The 20,759-nt window shown below is 52.0% G+C and overlaps 1 protein-coding gene across 4 annotated transcripts in view; it reads right to left on the bottom strand.

The window, feature by feature from the left end:
• KAZN (kazrin, periplakin interacting protein) overlaps positions 1-20,759 on the bottom strand; it is a 1,338,251-nt gene that overhangs the window by 68,983 nt on the left and 1,248,509 nt on the right. For all 4 annotated transcript variants that reach the window (XM_086343801.1, XM_086343804.1, XM_086343802.1 and 1 more), the window contains one exon: positions 8,686-8,822. In XM_086343801.1, coding sequence (XP_086199927.1) covers positions 8,686-8,822 — 137 coding nt within the window. The remainder of the gene's footprint in view (positions 1-8,685; positions 8,823-20,759) is intronic.

Here is a 20,759-nt window from a genome sequence, read left to right as displayed (position 1 = left end):
TCACCCTGGGCCCTGCTCCCCACTGATCCATCTGCATGGGCTGTTTTCTCCATGATGCTGAGGGGAGGGCCATGGGCTCCAGCTGTGCTCGTCCAGGAAATCCAGCAGACAAGGAATAGCTGGCTGGATCAGAGGACTTGACCTCTTGGCAAGAGCCAAATTTCATGATCCTGGGCATCTTTCCCCTCTAGAGAAAGGGGCCCAGCAGGGGGCCCTGCCTACCCAACCAGCCAGTCTTTTCACCCACTAAATTGGAAGCCAAACTCAAGGTCTCTGTGCAGCCTGGATCCGAGCTGGGAGTAGCATCCTGCCTTGTCTAACAGCCCTGCAGCCAAAGGCCTGACTTCCAGATGGTCAGAGACCAAGAGGCTGAGGGAGACATCTGGCCCTTCCTCTGTGGCTGTCACAGAGCTGGACCTGTGGCTTAGGGTCCAGGGAGAGAGACAGTCTGGGTCGAATTCTGGCTCTGAAAGAACAAGTTGCAATGACTACTGTGCCTCACTTTCCTCATCTATTACATGGGATCATGGCACCTATCCTTGAGGGTATTACCATGAGGACCGGATGAGATAATCCAAGTTCAGAGTTTAGCAGGGCACCGGGCACATAGCAGGGCTTCCCAGGTGGCGGCTAGTGGTAAAGAATCTGCCAGCCAATGCAGGAGACTTAAGAGATATGGGTTCGATCCCTGGGTCAGGAAGATCCCTTGGAGGAGGGCATGGCCACCCACTCCAGTATTCTTGACTGGAGCATCTCATGGACAGAGGAGCCTGGCAGGCTACAGTCCATGGGGTCCCAAAGAGTTGGACATGACTGAAGCGACTTAGCAGGGCACACAGCAGGTGCTCACTCATTCATTCGGGATGCTCCTCAAATGTCTCCTTCAGGAGGCCTTTCCTGACCATCCATCTAAGAGAGCGGCCCCAGCCCTTCCCACCCTGTTTCTTATACCGGTACCTGACACTGTCATTCAACCAATATTCATGCCTGCCACCAGCAGGCACAAATCAGACAAAAGTCTCTGTGCCCATGGAGCTTACACTGAAAAGCCCTTCTGCCTGCTCTAGCTCATCAGCAGATGTCAGGGTCCCAGGGCAGCAGCCAAGAAACACTGCTGAGTAAAAGGAAGCGTTTGTGGCAGTTGCTGAGACTGACTCTGAAGGCCATCACAGGACAGCTCTTCCAGCTTGGGTGCGGGGACGACACGAGTGTCTGTGTCCCCAGCCCCTGGCTTCTCAGTGGAGTCTAGAGCAGGTGGGGTGTGTGTTGGGGGACGAGCTCTTCTAGGACTGTCTCCTGGGGCAGGATGCCTAGGTGTGAGTCTCCGTTCCATCCGTGGCAAGCTGTGACACACTGAGCAAGTGATGTTAACTTCCCCACACCTCGACCACCTCATGTGTGAGCCAGTGACACTATCACATCTCCGAGTGACGGTCAGAAGAAACTGGCGATGAAGATGCAAAGTACCATGAACTTCCCTGGTGGTCCAGTGGTTACGAATCCATCTTGTAACGCAGGGGGCAGGGGTTCAGTCCCTGGCCGGAGAACTAATATCCCACATGCCTCGGGGCAACTAAACCTGCGTGCTTCAACTAAGACCCAATGTAGCCAAATAAATGTTTTTTTAAAAAAGATGCAAAGTGACAGACGGCACTATTGTAAAATCCCAGGCAAGCTGTACCATCAGGTTCTGGAAGCAGGCTCTGCAATGCAGGGAGGTGCTCCACCACTACTTATTTCTCCTTTCCTTTCCTTTTTGAAGCTGTCTTCAGGTGGGGTCAGTGCAACAGCTGACAAGTATGGCCCCCTGCGTCACATGATGGACCAGTCAGCTCTTTCTCCAGAAGCTGGGGACCATGTCCCAGCATCTACCCTCAGTACCTAGCAGCAAGCCAAGTCATGGAATATCCCATGCTATGAAGTATGTGGATCAGAACCACTGAGAACTGGTTGGTGTACAAGAGACTGCCTACCATATATCCCCAAATTAAAAAGAAGGTCCACTAGAACCCTCAGGATCGGCTTTGTCTCTGTGTCTCTTTGTTGTCCCTAGCTCCACTAATTGTGAGCAGATTGGAGGTTCAGGCTATGGGGGGTTTGGCAGGGGGGTAGGTCGGGGGGTGGCGGAGGCTGTAGGTGCTTTCTGCCTCAGTAAAGACTCTGACACCCACGACCACACCCCTGGCAGGAGTGCAGGGTTCAGTAACAACTGTCATGGAATGTTCCCTACACATGTCAAGTATGGTGCTGAGGGTTTCAGCTGCATTATTATATTTAAACAACCACCTGTGAGGCAGGGACTGTGATTATCCCCATTACAGATGAGTAAACTGAGGCCATAGAGGTAAAATAACCTCTGCAGTCCCACAAATAGTGTGGTGGAGGTTCTCAATCCTTGTTAGCAACAAAGGCAGGAAAGGAATTGAAGGAGACCTGCCCAAGGGGCTGGAACCTGATGGGGATCAGGATGGCTGGAATTTATGAAGTTAGGACTTAGCCTGATTGTGTGGGGCCTCAGATGTCAAGCTGGCAGCTGAGGTCCCTTTGGGCAGCTGGGAGCTGAGCCCCGGCAGCTGGAGCTCACCGGACAAAAGAAGTAGGGGCACATTGAGGAGGGGGCTTCAGGGGGAGACAGGCCTGGCCAGGGGGGTAATGGCAAGGTGGTCTGTTTTGACTTCGCCACCCAAGATCTCTCTGGGCCCAGCCACTGCCCAGCTTGCTGAGACGTTCCTCAGTTGTGTTATGGAGAGTTCCCCAGTCCCACTCCAAACCACGGACCTGTGACAGGGAACATGCCTCTGACATAGCTTCCCGGGATACTACAATTCTGTGAACGTTCTGGTTGGGCCCCAAATCGCTCATTTCTAAGCAGCCTGTGCTGTGCTGACCTTCCCTGTCCATCCCCTCCCCTCCTAACCCCCACCCCCAGCTCAGAGACCTGGGCTCCTGTTACCTGCTCTGGGTGAGGCCTGCAGGAGGGTCCCCGGGATAGCTGGGTGAGCCATGGCAGGCTGAGTGGCTGGGCATCAAGAGGGGTGGGCACCTGAGGTTCCATTCATCCTGTTCATTGGGACATTTTTTCTTGCATATAAAATGCAAGCCATTAAAAAAAATAATAAGTTGCAAGATCTTGGATGAGGTGGAATAAAACCAGAATTTGTGGTTTTAGCGTCTCCAAACTAGCCCTAAATATACAGCCCTGGGTCAGTTACTGGACGCTTTGGCACCCCAGTCCTCCCATCTGTAAAGTGGGTTGGATTCGACAATGATTAAATATTGTCAGTGTTGCTGGGCTTTCCTGGTAGCTCAGATGGTAAAGACTCTGTCAATGAAGGAGACCTGGATTCAATCCCTGAGTCAGGAAGATGCCCTGGAGGAGGAAACAGTAACCCACTCCAGTTTTCTTGCCTGGGAAGTCCCATGGACAGAGGAGCCTGGTGGGCTACATTCCACTGGGTCGCAAAAGAGTCAGACATGACTTAGTGACTAAACAACAGCTCCCCATAAAATAAGATAGCAGTTTAAAAAATTGAGTGTTTTCCAAATTCCGTTTTTCCGAATGACTCTGTAGGATCTTATGAAGCTATTCCATGCAAGTGCCACTGATGCTCAGTGGTGACCATCTATGCCTGCCTGGGGCTGCTGCAGCCACAAGGCTTCAGCTTCACACCACACCTCTCTTCTTGCTGGACTTAAGAGATGCCCCCAGTATCTGTGACTTAAGAAAAACGGCACCACGCTGGAGGAAGGTGGCTCCCCATGGGAATTTTTATTCCCAAGTATCAGCACAATTATAAAAATGAATTTGATGCCCCAGTTGAAAGATATTAATAGAAGAAATGCTGGTTATTAAGCCCCAGGTTGGTCACAGTGCCACCACTGGGCACAGCACACCTCCCACAGCTGATGGGGGTGGCCATGACCTCTCCTCCGTGGTTTGCCTTGGGTTGCCCTGTAAACAGTGAATCTCACAAGTAACTCGTTTATTCATCTATACAGGTACTGAGCAGTGTGGGAGGCCAGTACGGGCCAGATGTTATGCAAATGAGCACCAGAGCCTAAATGCCTGGGTTTGAATCCTGCTTCCCCTCTTTATGTAACTGTGTGACCCTGCAAGAGCGACTTGACCTACGTCTCAGCTTTCACCTCTGTAAAATGGGGCTAACAGGGACAATCATACCGCATAGGGTTGCTGGAAAAATACCAAATGTAAAGAGATTACGCCAGTGCCTGCATACAGTAAGTCATCCTGTGTCAGGTGGCGATAGGTGGCTTCTGAAGATGGCCATCGTCACAGTCATTGTCAGAGTGTGTGAAATGGCCTTTTCTTTTGGATCCTCTTAGCCTTTATCATAAGCATCCCATGCCTTCTTTTCTTATTTATTTATTTACACCTCACAGTCTGCAGGATTTTAGTTCCCTGACCAGGGGATCAAACCCAGACTATAGCAGTCAAAGTGCTAAGACCTACACTGGACCACCAGGGAATTCCCCCCTTTTTGCTTTTCTGATCTGGCTCTATCCTCCTTCAAGGTGCGTGGACCCTGGGAATACTTTCCCCACCCGCCATTCCTAGATCCTCTGGGACCCTCGGAACTCCCCAGAAGGTCCTGTCTGGGTTACTTTTCTGCGTGGTTCTTGCTTTTTTACCGAGACTCTCCCATTCTCCTGGAGGCAGGGTCCACGACTGGGGTCTGTGTGAGGCCAGCTAGGACCTGCTGTGAGAAACACTGTCATTAACCCAAACTCAAGGAATGGACTTGGAGACACAAGGTGTAGGGGGAAGCCAGGCTTTACTGACGGTCTTGCAAGATGGAGTGTCCGGTGGTCAGGAACACCTAGAGTCGTTACACAGAGCAGGTTACCCTAGCGTGCGAGCCCCTCCCCCAGTTCCCCATTGGCTGAGTATGATGGGTGAACAATCTGCTAGAACACTGCCTGAGTTTGTTCCCTCCCTCTTTATGGGCTGGCCACCCCTGACAGCCCTGCAAAGAGAGCCAACCAGTCCATCCTAAAGGAAATCAACCCTGAATATTCATTGGAAGGACTGATGCTGAAGCTGAAGCTCCAATACTTTGGCCACCTGCTGCCAAGAGCTGACTCATTAGAAAAGACCCTGATGCTGGGAAAGGTTGAGGGCAGGAGGAGAAGAGGCGACAGAGAGTGAGATGGTTGGATGGCATCACTGACTCTGAGTTTGAGCAAGCTCCAGGAGATGGTGAAGGAGAGGAAAGCCTGGCGTGCTGCAGTCCATGGGGTCGCAAAGACTCAGACACGACTGAGTGAGTGAACAGCCTCTCTGACGTCTTGTTTCCTCCTTTCCTGCACACCTATTTACATTCTTATGTTTTGAATTTAGCAATAGGATGAGCCCAGTGAAACCCTATTCCTGTTCTTATGTTTTAAATTCACCAACACAATGAACCCATGTGAAAATCCTAGGCATCCCGCTCTCCCTTTTTTTGCCCAGACTTTCTGGTTTTGTAAGCCTTATGGCTATCAGCTATTACATCAGCAAGCTGTCACTCAAAGCTAGCTATTCTTGAAAATGGACCACTTTGTCTTTTATTCAGACTGCTCCTGCCCAGCCAGGGGCTTCCTAACAGTGGGCGGCCGTGTGCTTCTCTGGGTTTGCTGGGGGGAACATCACCAGGCTGTGGTGGATGAGGGGCCCATAGTAGGGCCCTGAAACCCACTGTGGAATTTCCATGATCAAATACCTGACTCTGAATCCTCAGAGGTGATGGTGGTAGTAATAATAATAATAACAACAACAACAACAATAATAGCAAGCATCCCCCCCCGGCGTGTGTGCTTTCTGTGCACCAGAAGCTTCAGTGCTGACAAGGCTGGGCTCTGAGGACTTGCTATCATTATCCCAGTTTTAAGGATGAGGCCACTTGGCTAGCGACTGGCAGAGGTGAGATTCTAAACCTTATCTGGTCTTAACCTCTGCGTCACCCTGCCTTCAGGGCCAAGTGTGATGGTTAATTTTATGTGTCAACTTCACTGGACCATGGGGCATTCAGATTTTTGGCTACACATTATTTCTGGCTGTGTCTGCGATGTTGTTTCAGATGAGATTAACATCTAAACTGGTGGACTCAGTGGACGGCTCTCCCTCCGTGAGTTGAGCATCATCCAGTCCTTTTGAAGCCTGAGTAGAAAGTGGAGGAAGGAAGAAACTGTCCTCCCTACCTGAGAGCTGAACTGGGGATGGGTCTTCTCTTGCCCTCGGATGGAACTTACAGCTTGGCTCTCAGGCCTTTGGACTATGACTGGATGATGCACTGGCTCTCTTGGGTCTCCAGCTTGTAGATGGCAGATCATGGGACTTGTCAGCCTCCATGATCATGTGGGCCAATTTCTTCTAATAAATCGCTCTCTCTCTCTCCATATATATATATATATATATATATATATATCACTTCTCTGGAGAACACTGACTAACACACAAGGAAGCTGATGACCTGAGGACAAGTGGTGTCAAGGACAAGGACAGCCTGGGGCCTGCCCCTCGCCCTTGGGACAGCACATCCCAGGAAGCAGGTATTGCTGTGGGCTGATTCTCTGGCCCCTGCCCCATGTCACCTCCCCTCAAACAAGGGTGACCGTATTTCCCTGTTGATGGGCATGGGGCCACTTGAGCAAAGGTTCTCTCTGTCTCACCTGCTGAAGAAAGATCAGGTTCTTGGGACCTACTACAGGTGCTTCAGCTAGGAAAGGAGAATGGACAGAGGTGGACTGAGAGAGGCGGTAGTCCTATAGTCCGAATGTTTGTGTCCCACCAAAATTCATGTGTTGAAATCCCAGGGCCTTCCCTAGTGGTCCAGTGGCTAAGACTCCACACTCCCAATGCACGGGGGCCTGAGTTCAATCCCTGGTCAGAGGCCTAGATCCCACACTCCACAACTAGAGAGCCTGCATGCCACAACTGAGACCTGGCACAGCCAAATAAATACTTAAAAAAGAGAGAGAGAATGTGATTATTTTAGGAGGTGGGACCTCTGGGAGGTGCTTAGGTTATGAGGGTGGAGCCCTCATGAATGGGATTAGTGCCCTTATAAGAGACCCCAGAGAGTTCCCTTGACCCTTCTGCCAAGTGAGGACACAGAGGAAGTCTGGGACCCAGAAGAGGACCAAGAAAGCAGGGAGCAGTGGTTCCCATTCCTCCTCTCTGCTTCCACAGGTTGTTGACTTAGTGCCACCCTCTGTCTGCAAGTGACAGGCATGGGGAGGCCAACTTCCAGGGACTGAGCTCACCCACTGTAGAAGGACAAGCATGAGAAGCTGGGGCCCTGCTGCTTGGGGCTGACACCCAGGGCAGCTGGCAAACTGTGGACCATTCAGAGGCTCTGGATGCCTGGCCCAGGGAGCTCCCCCAGGGCTGTTTTTACTCTGGAAAGGAAGGGATCTGTATACTTGGGCAGTGAGAGGAAGGGTCAGTGCTGCAGACCAAAGAGGGCCGTGGGGATGAAGCATTTAAATTCAGATCCTGTCTCTGAAGTTCCTGCTTGTGGACTCCGGCTCAGAGGCAACACCCGTGAGCGTACTCATGCAACCTGCCCACCAGCTGTTGGAAGAACTGTTCAAAACTCCTATGCCTGAGGAAACTTAAGAGTCTCCCACCTCCATTTTTCTCTGCAGAGTACAAGCAAACCTTGGTCACACCCGCTGTCATGTGGTATCAGGCACAGGGCAGTTTTCAATAGATTTTCTGTCCTGCCCACCAGAAGGTTACAACTCTCCCCCTGCAAACACAGTGGCTCATAAGGCCTGCTTGGTTTGCGGACTGACTCTCTTTCCTTATGTTTCAGTACTCTGTATGGCATGTACATGTGTGCTAAGTCTCTTTAGGCATGTCCGACTCTTTGCGACCCTATGGACTGTAGCCCACCAGGCTTCTCTGTCCATGGGACTCTCCAGGCAAGAATACTGGTGTGGGTTGCCATGCCCTCCTCCAGAGGATCTTCCAACCCAGAGATCAAACCCACGTCTCTTACATCTCCTGCATTGTGCCTCCTGGGAAGCTCTCTATGGCATGACCACAGAACATATACCAGATACTGACTGAACCAAATTCCTCAGTCATCTGATCTGAAACTCCTACTCACCCCACAGAGCCTGACTTGTATGTCACCACCTCTGTGAAGCCTTCCAGGACTCCTGGGAGGCAGAATTTCCCGCTATCTCATGGTTCTCCCCACTCTCTCTTCACACTCTTAGTATGGTATTAGTAGGAGACAAAGTTGACATTTACTGAGCACTTAGTATGCACTAGGCACCGTGTTTAATGCTCTGTAGCCACCATCTCACCAAGGTCTGCACCATGATCACTATTTTGCAGATGAGGAAACTGAGGCTCTGAGAGGTTAAGGAGATGCCCAAGGGCTTACACATGGGGAGCCGGGATCTGAACCCAGACCAGCTGGAATCTGGAGCCTACACGTCACTGACTGGGCTTCCTGTCCAGGCTGGTTTGCCCAGGAGACACAGAGCTATGATTAGGGGCTGAGTGTTCATCTCAGGACCCAGATCCGGACCCAACACATCAGGGATCTCCCCCAGTGAGTGTAAGGGACATGAGCAGTCCTCCTGTGTTCTGAGATGCGAGGTCGGACCCTGTGCTGGGTGGGGAGCCAGTGTCCAGCGTCTGGTGGATCGGGGTTGGGTGGGGGTGCCGACCTTGCGGTGCTGCTCGTAGTTGCGGATGAAGTCGCGTAGCTGCTCCTCCCGGCTCTCCAACGTGGCATACAGCTGCTGCATCTGGTTCACCAGGTCCGTCTTCTCACCCTTTAGGCGCTTCCGGTCGGCTTTCATGGCTGGAGGACAGAGGACTGAGTCAGTTCCCGAGATCCTAGCTGCCTGTCAGCCTGAATGCAAACACTGAGAAGGGAACCTTTTCTCTACTCCTTCATGAACAGGGGAGGAAACAGGATTCAGAAGGAAGACGTTTCTGTCCCAGGCTCCCACATCACTCAGTGGCATTCCCTGGATTCAAACTCAGGCCCTCCTATCTCTAGAGTCCCAATTCTCATTTCTTACTTTTACTGACCCAACCAGGGGGGGCAGTCCCTGATTGAAGGTCTGTTTCCCACCCTGAACTGGCTAGATCCCTGAGTGAAAGAGCTGGAGGCCTGGTGAACTTGTGACTCCCACCACCCAGGAAGTTGATGGGACCCTTTATTTCCTGCTGAAATGACCTCTCAGAGTCCAATATGAGCCACCAGAACTTAGCCCAGCCCAACAGCTCACAGTGCCATTCCCTTCATGGGGAAAAGTGTCTGATTAAAAACACTCAGCAAGTTATGGGGCCAAAAGTATGAGCCACAGAAGGAAAAACAGAGAGATGGGACTTCAGCAAAATGAAAAACTTTGTGCTTCAGAGGACGTCATGGAGAAAGTAAACAGACAAGGCAAGGAACAGGAGAACAAATTCGTAAGTCATATCGGATAAGGGGCTTATATAACGTAAAAGTATATAAAGAACTCTTAAAGCTCAAATGGGCAAAAGACCTGGAGAGCTATTTCCCCAAGAAATGGCCAATAAACACCTGAAAAGGTGTTTGACATCATCAGTCATCAGGGAAATGCAAATCAAAACCATAGTGAGAAGCTATTTCATACTCACCAGCATGGCTAAAATATAAAAAGAAGACAGGAACAAGTGTTGACGAGGATATGGAGAAACTAGAACCTTCATACACTGCTGGTGGGAACGGAAAATGGTACAGGCTCTGTGGAAGACAGCCTGAGAGTTCCTCAAGTGATTAATCGTAAAGTTTCCCTATGATCTAGCAATTCCACTCTTAGGCATATATCTAAGAGAAATGAAAATATATGTCCACACAGAAACGTGTATGCATGTGTTCATAGCATCTTTAACCATAATAGCCAAAGGGGAAAGGACCAAATGGCCATTAATTGATGAATGAATCTTCAACAATGTAGCACATCCATATAACATATATTATTTGACAATAAAAAGAAGCAATGATTCATGCTACAACGTGATGAATCTTGACAATATTATGCTAAGTGAAAGGAGCCGATCACAAAGGGCCACATGCTATAGGATTCCATGTATATGGAATGTCCAGAACAGGGATATCTGTGGAGATTGAAAGGTTAGTGATTGTCTTGGGTGGGGGGGTAGAAGGCGTGGGGGCTGGAGACTTGGGGGTGTAGCCAAAGGGATGGATTCAAAGTGATGCACCCCCATTTAAAGTGATGCAAACACTCTACTGAATATATGTGAATATAATAAAAACAATTGAATTATGTACTGTAAATGGATGGATTGTATGCTGGGTGAATTGTATCCCAGTGAAGCTGTCACTCACACACACACACACACACACACACACACACACACACACACACAGAGTGCCCTGTGCTCCACGCAGCCTCCTGGCAACAGGTGCTCCCTCCAGACTCTGCTCACTGCACTGGCTCTGCGGTGAAGGGAGTGAAGACGGGCAAGCTCGGGCTTGTGCAGGGCAGGCTCCAGCATCAGGGTGGCCCCCCTGCTTTTCCAGGGTCCCCAGAACTCTGTCCCCTCCCTGCTCTGTGGAGAGAACGCTGAAGAAGGAACTGTGGAGGTGGTGGGAAGGGGGCAAAGCAACTCCTCAGCTCTGGAAGCTTCCAGCCTGTGAAGGCGCAGAGTGGTTAAGTCATTTGCTCAGAGTCACACAGCCACATCTGACCCCAAGGCCCAAACACTTGACTTGGCCTTATGCTGCCTCTACAGGGAAGCCCCCCAAATCCCAGAAGGTCCTGGCTCCACGGCTAGCTGAGGGCAATGATACGGGGCAGGCAATGGTGGCGCCCCCCCATCTCGTCCTGGATGCTGAACCTACACACTTAGCTTCTGATATGAAAAAGTATGGCATAAGGACCGGGGACCCTGAGCTCTAGCTCAGAGCCTGACGTAAGGTGCATTCCCACCCCTCTCCCCCAGCCCAGCACCACCTGCAGAACAGGGCAGAGGCAGGTCAGCTGGAGCAGTGTTGGCACGTGCAAGGAGCCACAGAGAGACCCTGCAGTGGGGACTCCGGGTCTTGGGGGTGGCTTTATTAATTTTTAAAAAATTAATTAATTAATGTCTGGGTCTTCTTTGCTGCATGTGGGCTTTGTCTACTTGGGGCAAGTAGGGCTTACACATCGTGGTGGCTTCTCCTGCTGTGGAGCACAGGCCCTAGGGTGTGCGGGCTTCAACAGCTGTGGCTCACGGGCTCTAGAGCACGGGTTCAATAGCTGGGTGCATGGGCTTAGCTGCGCTGCAACATGTGGAATCTTCCCAGATCAGGGATCGAACCGGTGTCCCCTGCATTGGCAGGTGGATTCTGCACCACTGGACCACCAGGGAGGTCCATGGGGCGGGGGGCTTTAAATTACAGCTTTGAGTTTCCTGGCTCCTGCAGCTGGACTTGTCTCCTTCATGGCCAGCTTGCCAGAGCAGCAACTTAGGTCAGCAGGGCTGGAATTCCAGGCCTGCTGGGCCCGACGCTGGGTTAGAGCCCTGGCAGCCTGAGGATCGAGAAAACACGGAAGCTGAATCTCTTGGAATGAATGCCAAGTGAAGACCACTTACAAATGAAGACAAAATGCCTCTGGAACCACGGTGAGAACCAAGAAGCTGCTGTGTCGTCTGCTCAGCTTTTCAGAAGCACATCTACAACCCACTCAAGGGAACTCACACAGAGAAGCAGGACCTGGGGGCGCCTGGGGACGCCCGTGCTGGCCTCAGGTGGGGAAGTGGGGGTGTGTCTCCCCATTGAGCCTGAACATGCCCGTGCATCCAGGTGCTGTCACCCCAACAGATGGGGGGCTCCCCAAAGGGGGAATCAGAATTGTAACTATTTAGGGAAATAGGGAGGTTAGCCTGACAGACTCCCCCCAAAATAATGTAAACTACAGACACACAGCTATGAAAATTACACAGTGGAAAGTGTCCTTCCTTCCTTTGTCATAAGCATATTTTTATTTCTCCTTCAAAACTCTGTTTGACATTCTCCAAACGTTCCTAATACAAGACGAGGTGACAGGTGATGCTCCGTGAGCATGAATGACGGTCTCTCTCTCTGAGACCAGTCTCCTGCCTCCTCCCCAAGTTCCCCAGTGCTCTGTTCTCCTGAGTCTCCGCCACCCGGCTTCACCCAGGCGTGTCCCGAGCCAGCAACTGGGCCACCAGAACCACTGCCATGGTGATGGGTGATGTCATGCCCAGCAAACCCTGCAGGAAACCAGCCAGGCTCCTGGGAATGTGGGGACTCTGGGGGTGGGAGGGAGGGTGTGTGGGGAGGGACTGATTTTTCTAACTCGAGGCCAGATGTATAGAGAGTGAGCTAGAGGGTGGAACCAGGGGCCCAGGTGTGGCCCAAGACCATGGCGCTTCTCTGGGGACATCACTCTTCTCAAGCTCCTGGGTTCTGCCTTTCCACAGCAGATTCCTTCCTCCTTCCCTGGCTCAGTCCCTACAGTTCCTAACCCAGACGCGGGGCAGGGTGAGTGGCGTCAGCCCCAGTTCAATTTCTGCAAACACGACTCTTGGGAGGAGGAGACCAGAGAGAGCAGAGACGTCCCCTGACTCCAGCACAGCAGACCCCCACCTCCAGCATCCAGGCAATGGGAGGCCACAGCTGTGGTGTAAAGAGAACAGTATAGGTTAACTGTTGGCTTCTGAGCTTCCGGGGGCTGTGGGCCTGGAGAGTGAGGGATTTTACGGGGCCTTTCTGAGTGTGAGACACATCTTCCCTGGAGGCTCAGATGGCAGAGAATCTGCCTACAATGCTAGAGACCCTGGTTCAATCCTTGGGTCTGAAAGATCTCCTGGAGAAGGGAATGGCAATCCACTCCAGTATTCCTGCCTGGAGAATTCCATGGACTGGCGGGCTACGGTCCATGGGGTTGAAAAGAGCCAGACACGACTGAGTGACTAACACTAACTAACTCTGAGCACGAGGTGGGGTGGGGGGCGTCTCTCCTCACTCACAGGGGCAGTGCTGCAGTGAGAACCCCGCTGGGCATACAGGGACCAGGCTCTCAGCTTTTCCCTTGCCCAACCTCAGTTCCCCCACCATCATGAGCATGCTTGACTCTGTGAGCTCCCTTTGGCTCCTGAGGTCCTAGGAGACTTTGCCTTGATCACTGTCCCCCACAGACAAGTCCAAGGCCTTGGCCAACATCACATAGCTGGGTGAGATGGGCCCTGGTCTGGGGTCAGAGTATCTTGGTTCTAGCCTTGGCTCAGAGTCCTAACCACTGGACAAGGGAATTCCCTGGCTCTGAGACCTCAAGCAAGTCATGTAACCTCCCTGAGCCTCAATTTCCAAGATATCAGAACAATTCCCATGTGCCAGGCACGGCCTTAAGCCCCTGATGGGTTTTTGTCACTTAATTCTCACAACCACGTTATGCAGTCAGTCCATGTTGTAGATGAGGAAGTGGGCACCCAGGGAGACTAAGGAACAAGGCCAAGCAGTGAGTGGCAGCCCCCTGGCCCTGACACTCACCCACCCTCCTATCCCATGGCTTTGCGGGCTCCCAAATCGCCAACCCCCAACAAAGCCGCATGGGCCCGGTTGGCCTCCTCTGCTCCTCGGGACTTTGGGCTGGGGGTGGGGCTGCACCTACATTATGGAGGAGGGAACTGAGGCTCAAAGGGTTAACTGACTCACCAGGACCCATGCAGACCCTGGCCCTGCATCCTTGGCCTCTGACCTTGACCCACTCACACTCCTCCATCACCCCTACTGTGAAAGTGCATTATTGTGAACACAGAACCCGCATGGATCCATAAAGTCAGGGATGACCCAAAAATTCACACCAGTTACTCCTGCTACAAGACACAGTTTCTGCAGCTGTCTTACAACCCCAAGGGGGCTTTCTGAGGTTTCCATTAAAGGCGGTGTGACATTCTTACACACACCCCATGACTGCTCCGTGACTGCGGGAAGGAGGGGGTGTGTGCATGCACGCTCATGTGTGTGTGCCAACAGCTCTTAGGGAATCCTTCACCAGCCATCCCTCCCACTTGCAGGATCCTCAGCCAGCCCAAGGCACAGACCCCCACAGGGTCAGATTTCCCACTAGTCTGAGCTCAGAAGACTCCAGGCCTGGTTTTGGATGGTCCATGGACAAGAGACCTTGTGAAAATTCTAGCCTGATGATAAACATGGGCTCAGAGGTAGAGATGGGGTAGCCAGTAGGGTCAGCAGACCTGAGTCTGCGATGATGATCCCAGCTGCCGCCAGCAGGGGGCTCCCTTTCTTTTCCATCCAACATTCCTGTCCAGTTAACCTCTTCAGCATCGACAGATTCTGAGAAAGCAGGGGTGGGTAGGTGGGAGCCAGAAGGGCTTGGCAAACCACTCTTAATAAACACTCACCAAAATGTTCTTCCAGCTCAACTTCCCTTTACAGATGGGGAGACTGGGGCCCAGAGAGGGAAAGAATATCCACTGTCACACGGCCGGTCAGCCCAGGTCTCCTGATTCTGAAGTCAACCCCTTTGAGTGAAATTCATTGGCAGTTCTGCTCCTCCCAAATGGAAACCACCCCCTCTCTTCTCACTGCCAGGTGAGGTGGGTTGATCCACTCACACGGCCAATGAGCAGCAGAACTGACAGCTGACCAGTACTTTGATATTCAGTCGCTCAGTTGTGCCCGACTCTTTGCGACCCCATAGACTACAGCCCACCAGGCTTCCCTGTCCTTCATTATCTCCCAGAGTTTGCTCAAATTCATGTCCACTGAGTTGGTGATGCCACCCAACTATCTCATCCTCTTGTCCCCTTCTCCTCCTGCCTTTTATCTTGCCCAGCATCAGGGTCTTTTCCAGGCCCATGATCTCTGCATAATCTCCACAGCTGCTCTCTCCAAGTGCAGCCTAAAAAATTAGGCAGTGTGACCTTTCTAACCTCCTGCCTGGGGTTGGGAAAGAAAATATCTGGAATATAGGTTCTCATTTTACAATCCTGTGTCCATGCAGACATAACTGATGAACCAGGCTCTACAGGAACCTGGTTTGATTGGTGATGTCTGCCTTGGGACTACAGGGGGTAAATGCAGATTTTCCAGCCCTGCCTCAGATGAGGAGGCAGAGACCTGGCATGTTTGAATATGGTTTGGTGAGCCTCTTCCAGGTCAGCACTGTACTGATTACCACTGTACTCCATGGAACCAAGTTCAGCTCCATTTAACCAAAAGTTAAAGAAGCAGTTCATTCACATCAACGAGATGGTGGCAAACAGACTCCAACCTGTGTGCTTAAGGGTGAGAGAGCGGACTGTTTCCCTGAAATCAGTCAAAGTTAAATGAAGGATTGCTGAGTTTACTTACGTAACTTTATGTCCACCCCCAGTGAGCCATATATGCTCCTTGAGGGCAGGGATCTGGTCTGCCTTGTTCATCACTGTATCCCCAGCATCTAGAACAGTGCCTGGCACATAGTAAGTGCTCAGTAAATACCCATGGATTGACTCTCAAATCAACGACTGAACGAAGCAGACAGCCTAGGGAGGAGGGGGGACCTGGCCCATGGCTATCACTGAGTAGCATCCAGTATTTCCGGGGTCCTGGGGGCAGACACAGTTCTGCTTGCCTTTATTCTGTCTCCCCTTGCCCTCCAGGGCTGAGGCGGGTCCACTGCCCTTCTTCCATCCTCTGTGGCACGTGCTCTTCCCCAGGTCACCGATGACCTTTGAGCCGCAAACCCCACCATCCTTGCCTAAGGCACTTGACTTCACAGGGAAGGGTGCTCCACGCCCTCCTGGCTCTTGTCTCTATGTCCCCTCACTCTGACCTCCGGGCATCAGAGGCCTTGGACCTTCCGTTCCACAGTTTCCTGACTGGGCTCATCCAGCCTCCCAGCTTTAAATCTACCCATATGCTGATATTACGCAGCCTGGACCTTGCCTGGAATTTCACACTCAGAGCCAAGGGCCGCCTCGTCCCATCCAACTTCACACGCCGGAGACCTGAGTCCCTGACCAGCCCCCCAACAACCTGCTCCTCTTCATCTCCCCAAACTCAGTTCATGGTGACCTTAACCTTCCAGTTCCTCTGACCCCAAGCCCCAGAATCTCCCTTCCTTGATTCTATTTCTCTCACGCCCCACACCCAACTCACCAGCAAGCCACGTCAACCCTGCCCGCAACATATTACGAGAATCCGGCCTCTTCTCGCCACTCCTTGGTCCCCACCCTGGCCCGTGTCACCACCATCTGGGTCTGCATTGTGCAGTGGCCTCCTAACTGGTCTCCCAGCCCCAAAGTCTACATCAGCTCAGCAGGGAGTGTCCCCTTAACATGCACGTCAGATCATGTCACTTCTCTGCTCCTCGCCTACAGCCCATCTCACTCAAGGGCGAGCACAGTCCTTAGAATGACCCATCAGGGCCATGTGACCTGTCATCCCCCAACCTCCCATCTCATGATCTCCCCGACCATCCCTGCCCCATTGCTCCTCACTATTCCTGGTTCATGCCCATTCCCTCGGCATGTCTGGACCGGCTGTTCCCTGCTGTGGTCCCTTTCCTGCCTCCTCCAGGTCTTGACTAAAACATCAACTTCTCAGCAAAGCCTTCCCTGGACACTCTCCTCACTCCGTTCCCTGTTTTATCTGTGCTGAACTTGCCACCTTCTAATATGACATAGACTGAGCTTGTTGAGAGGAAGGGACATTTACATATCCCTGTCTTTCTGCCAGGGAACGCCTGCCTTTCTCCCTTCTTTGAATTTGGGGTAGTTTCTTTCTGGGTTTTCAAAGTCCACAGCTCAGGCCTCTACTCATTGCAGGGGAGCCCTGCCTTCCTCATAGGGATGTGTACTGGCAGCCTGCCTGACAGAGAGACAGCTCAGGATCTTCCTGCCCCCCAGACTAGCCTAGAAGCTGCTTGAAGGCAGGGCATGAGCCTCATCCGACAGTATTTCCAGGAGCTGGCACTAGGCACGGTCCATGCAGGTTAAGAAAGTAGGGGGAGGAATGACTTGGTGGCTTGACAGAGTAGGGAAGCGGGTGTGCTCGCAATTGCCAGCTATCTCAAGCTGCTGCTTCCTTCCCTGATTCTCCAGCTTAGGGGCTCAAGACAGGACCACCACACCCATGCTGGAACATCCAACAACCACAGGGCCTTCCAGGGATCATCGTAAGGACGGAAGGGCAGTTGGGGAGCTAGAATGCATATCCCACCTGGAAGGGCAGCTGTTCCATGACTGAATGGGGCACAGGGTTACCATACCTGCTGTCTCTTCTAGAAAATTCCATACTCTAGATTGTCACAGTTTTTGTTTTAAATATCTCCTTATTTTTCAATATTGGCAATTAATCATATTACCCAACCATGCCTGTGAGCCTTGAATGGGGGCTGGACTGCTCATCTGAGCAGGTGCCCATAGAAGAGGTAACACAGGAGAGTGGGTCCAGGCATGGCTGAGGAACCAAGCTCTGCAGACAGAGACTTGGGTCCTAAGCCCAGCTCCACCATTCATGAGCTGTGTGACTCTGGTAAATTCCTTAACCAATCTATGTCTTTTCCTCATGTGTAAAGAGGGATAACAGCTTCTATCTCATTCTACTGGGGTGAGCATTAAAGCAAAGTAAAAGCTCTAACTATGCCTGACGGTGCTTGCTGGCTTGTGTTTTAATACCATTCTAACAGTCATCACCATCTAAGGGGACCAGGCAGTCTTGGGAGGGAAGGGGCGCCCTCTTGGGGGAGTCTGAGCAGGGGACGCAAGTGCAGGAGGTGGAAGGCTGTCTGGGAGCCTGGGCAGAGGGGTGATGAGAGGAGGAGCCACCTGGAGAGTGTCTGTCTCAAGCAGAGATGCCCGGGGCTCCCAATGGGAAAAACTTAATTTTTTCTGCCACGTGGCTTAGTTCTCTGACCAGGGATCAAACCCACGCCTCCTGCAATGGAAGTGTGGAGTCCTAGCCACTGGACGACCAGGAAAGTGCCCCTGGGGAAAAAATTTATTCTTAAATTAAAAAAAAATTTTTTTTGCACCCACAGCATGTGGGACATTAATTCCCTAATGAGAGATTGAACCCTCACCCCATGCATTGGAAAGCGGAGTCTTAACCACTGGACCATCAGGGATCAGTGAAGTCCTGGGGCCCTGGGAAACACTTGAGACGGAGGGCAAGGCCAACCCTCAGGAGGGGATCAGACACCTGCAGACAGTATAATAAGAAGAGATACTGTAGGGGGCAGAGGGGACCTGTGGCAGGCTGTCTGAGGTCCTACCTGAGGGCAGGGGCACACTGTTGCTGCCGCCCGTCCCTCAGCTCTGAAGAGCTCAGAGCTCAAGCAGAAGCATGGAGGGTGAGTGGCAGGCCCGGGAATCCGGGCTCCCACTTCCTGCCAGGGGAACTGGGAGGGTGAGGGTGGGGAGGGGGTGGTGTTTGTTTTCCAGACTCTGAAGGCAAGTCCAGGAAAGTCCTCCTTCCTCCAGATCACCACTAAAAATAGTGGCAGGGGATGGGCCCGGAACTGTGACATTCCCTAGTCTTCGGGGGGCGGGGGGAGATTTCTGGAAACACAGCATTGGCCCACAGGCTCCATGCTCCACACAGTGTAAACTATTATTCAGGCTCATGTTAGTGTGAGGTCATTTCAGACGAGACCATGGTGCTGGCTGGGCCCTGAGAGGAGGCAGGGAATGCTCAGAGGTCAGGGAGGAAGGATGCAAGGGTGCAAGCCAGTGTGCTGGGTGGCCTTGGGAACTCACACACCCTCTCTGGGCTTTGGTGTCATACTCTCAAGGTGGTCCATCAGGCCCTCTAGAACCTTCAGGAAGTTTCCCTGGGTACCCAGTGATTTGGGGGCTGGTCTTGCGATGCCCTCTCTCCAGCAGAGTCCCAGCAGAAGGAGAGCAGCCACAGGAAGCAGATCCTGGAGCTAAACTGTCTGGGTTCAAAGCCAGTTTGGCCCCTCAGGAGAGGTGTGACCTGGAGGCCGTCACAGATCCCATATTTTCACATTGTAAAAGAGGAATAAACAGTTCCTACCGCAGCCCATGCCTGCCCGATAAACATGCATCCATGTTCACCAAGGGACCTGCATGGAAAAGTTACACTAGCTGTAGAAGCTCGAGGCTGCAAACTGCCCGGGCAACCCTGAGCAGAAGGGTCAGACCATCACGGTCCCGTCACACGGGGACAACTGCATCTAAGGAGAAACAATGAATAATATGAATGAACCACACGGAAGAATGCCGAGCCAGGGAAGCCAGATACAAAAGCATGTACTGTTCTGTACCCCTCCCTTTACGGCACTTCAAAAGGGTGGGATTAATCCACACGGTGAGAAATCAGGAAGAAGCTCTCTATAGAGGGGACAGTGACAGGAAGGGGACCCAGGAGAGCTTTCAGGAAGTTCATCATGTTCTACTTCTAGATCCGGGTGCTGGTGAGACAGGGGGGTTCAGTCTGTGACGATGCACCAAGCAGTGAACCAAGACTTGCACTGTTCTGCAGGAAAGTCATACTTGAACGCTTGCTGGCTCAGATGCTCAGTCACGTCCGATTCTTTGCAGCCCAATGGACTGCAGCCTGCAAGCCTCTCTCCTTGGAATTTTTCAGGCAAGAATACTGGAGCAGGGTGCCACTCCCTCTACTCCAAGGGATCTGCTTGACCCAGGGACTGAACCCGAATCTCTTATGTCTCCTGCATTGGCAGCTGGATTCTTTGAAACAGCCTCCACCTCATAGGACTGGTTTCGTATACGCAATGGGCTCAGAGTGTTGTTGAGCACAGGGAGAGTAAACACCGGCTCTTATCATTCGGCAGGGAGGTGGCCCTCATGCTACCAGGGGCACCCTGTGAGTCGGTAATGAAGTAGGGCAGTTCCAGGTGTGGACGAGGTGTGCCCTGCTCAATCCTGAAGGACTTCAGTGGCTGGAGAAGGAACGTGAACCTGGGGTTGGTCCTGGATTCAAAGTCCTGGTCCTTCCTGCACAGGCAAAGAGGACACCTTCTGGGGCTTTCCTTGTGGTCCAATGGCTAAGACTTTGCAGTCATGATGCAGGGGGCCCAAGTTTGAGTTCTGGTCAGGGAACTAGATCCCACATGATGCAACAAAGATGGAAGATCCTGCATGCCACAACTAAGACCCGGCACAGCCAAATAAATAAACACATGTTTTTCAAAAAAAAGAGATGACAACTTCCCTGTGTGACTGTGGTGAGAGTGAGAGGACAAAGCTTCCACAAAGAGGCACAGACAGAGCTTGAGGAATGACGGTCTGCATGGGCTTCCCCAGCCCCGATGATGATCATAAAGAGGAGGAGGACTGTGTTGCTCACTCGTGTCCGACTCTGTGACCCCATGCACTGCAGCACCCCAGGTTTCCCTGTCCTTCACCACCTCCCAGAGCATGCTCAGATTCATGTCCATTGAGTCGGTGAGGCCATCCAACCATCTCCCTCTGCCTCCCTCTTCTCCTTTTGCCTCCAGTCTTTCCTAACATCAGGGTCTTTTCCAATGAGTTGGCTCTTTGCCTCAGATGGCCAAAGTATTGGAGCTTTGGCTTCAGCATCAGTCGTTCCAATGAATATTCAGGACTGATTTCCTTTAGGATTGACTGGTTTGATTTCCTTGCGGCCCAAGGGACTCTCAAGAGTCTTCTCCAACCAACACCACACAAGGCAGAGGCATCAATTCTTCAGCGCTCAGCCTTCTTTCTGGTCCAGCTCTCACATCTGTACATGACTACTGGGAAAACCATAGCTTTGACTATAAGGGTCCGGGTTGGGTTA

This window comes from Bos grunniens, chromosome 16 (assembly GCF_055505025.1).
Source record: "Bos grunniens cultivar Pamir isolate PY7600 chromosome 16, Bosgru_T2T1.0, whole genome shotgun sequence".
Taxonomy (NCBI): Eukaryota; Metazoa; Chordata; class Mammalia; order Artiodactyla; family Bovidae; genus Bos; species Bos grunniens.
This window is presented reverse-complemented; position numbering and strand designations above follow the sequence as displayed.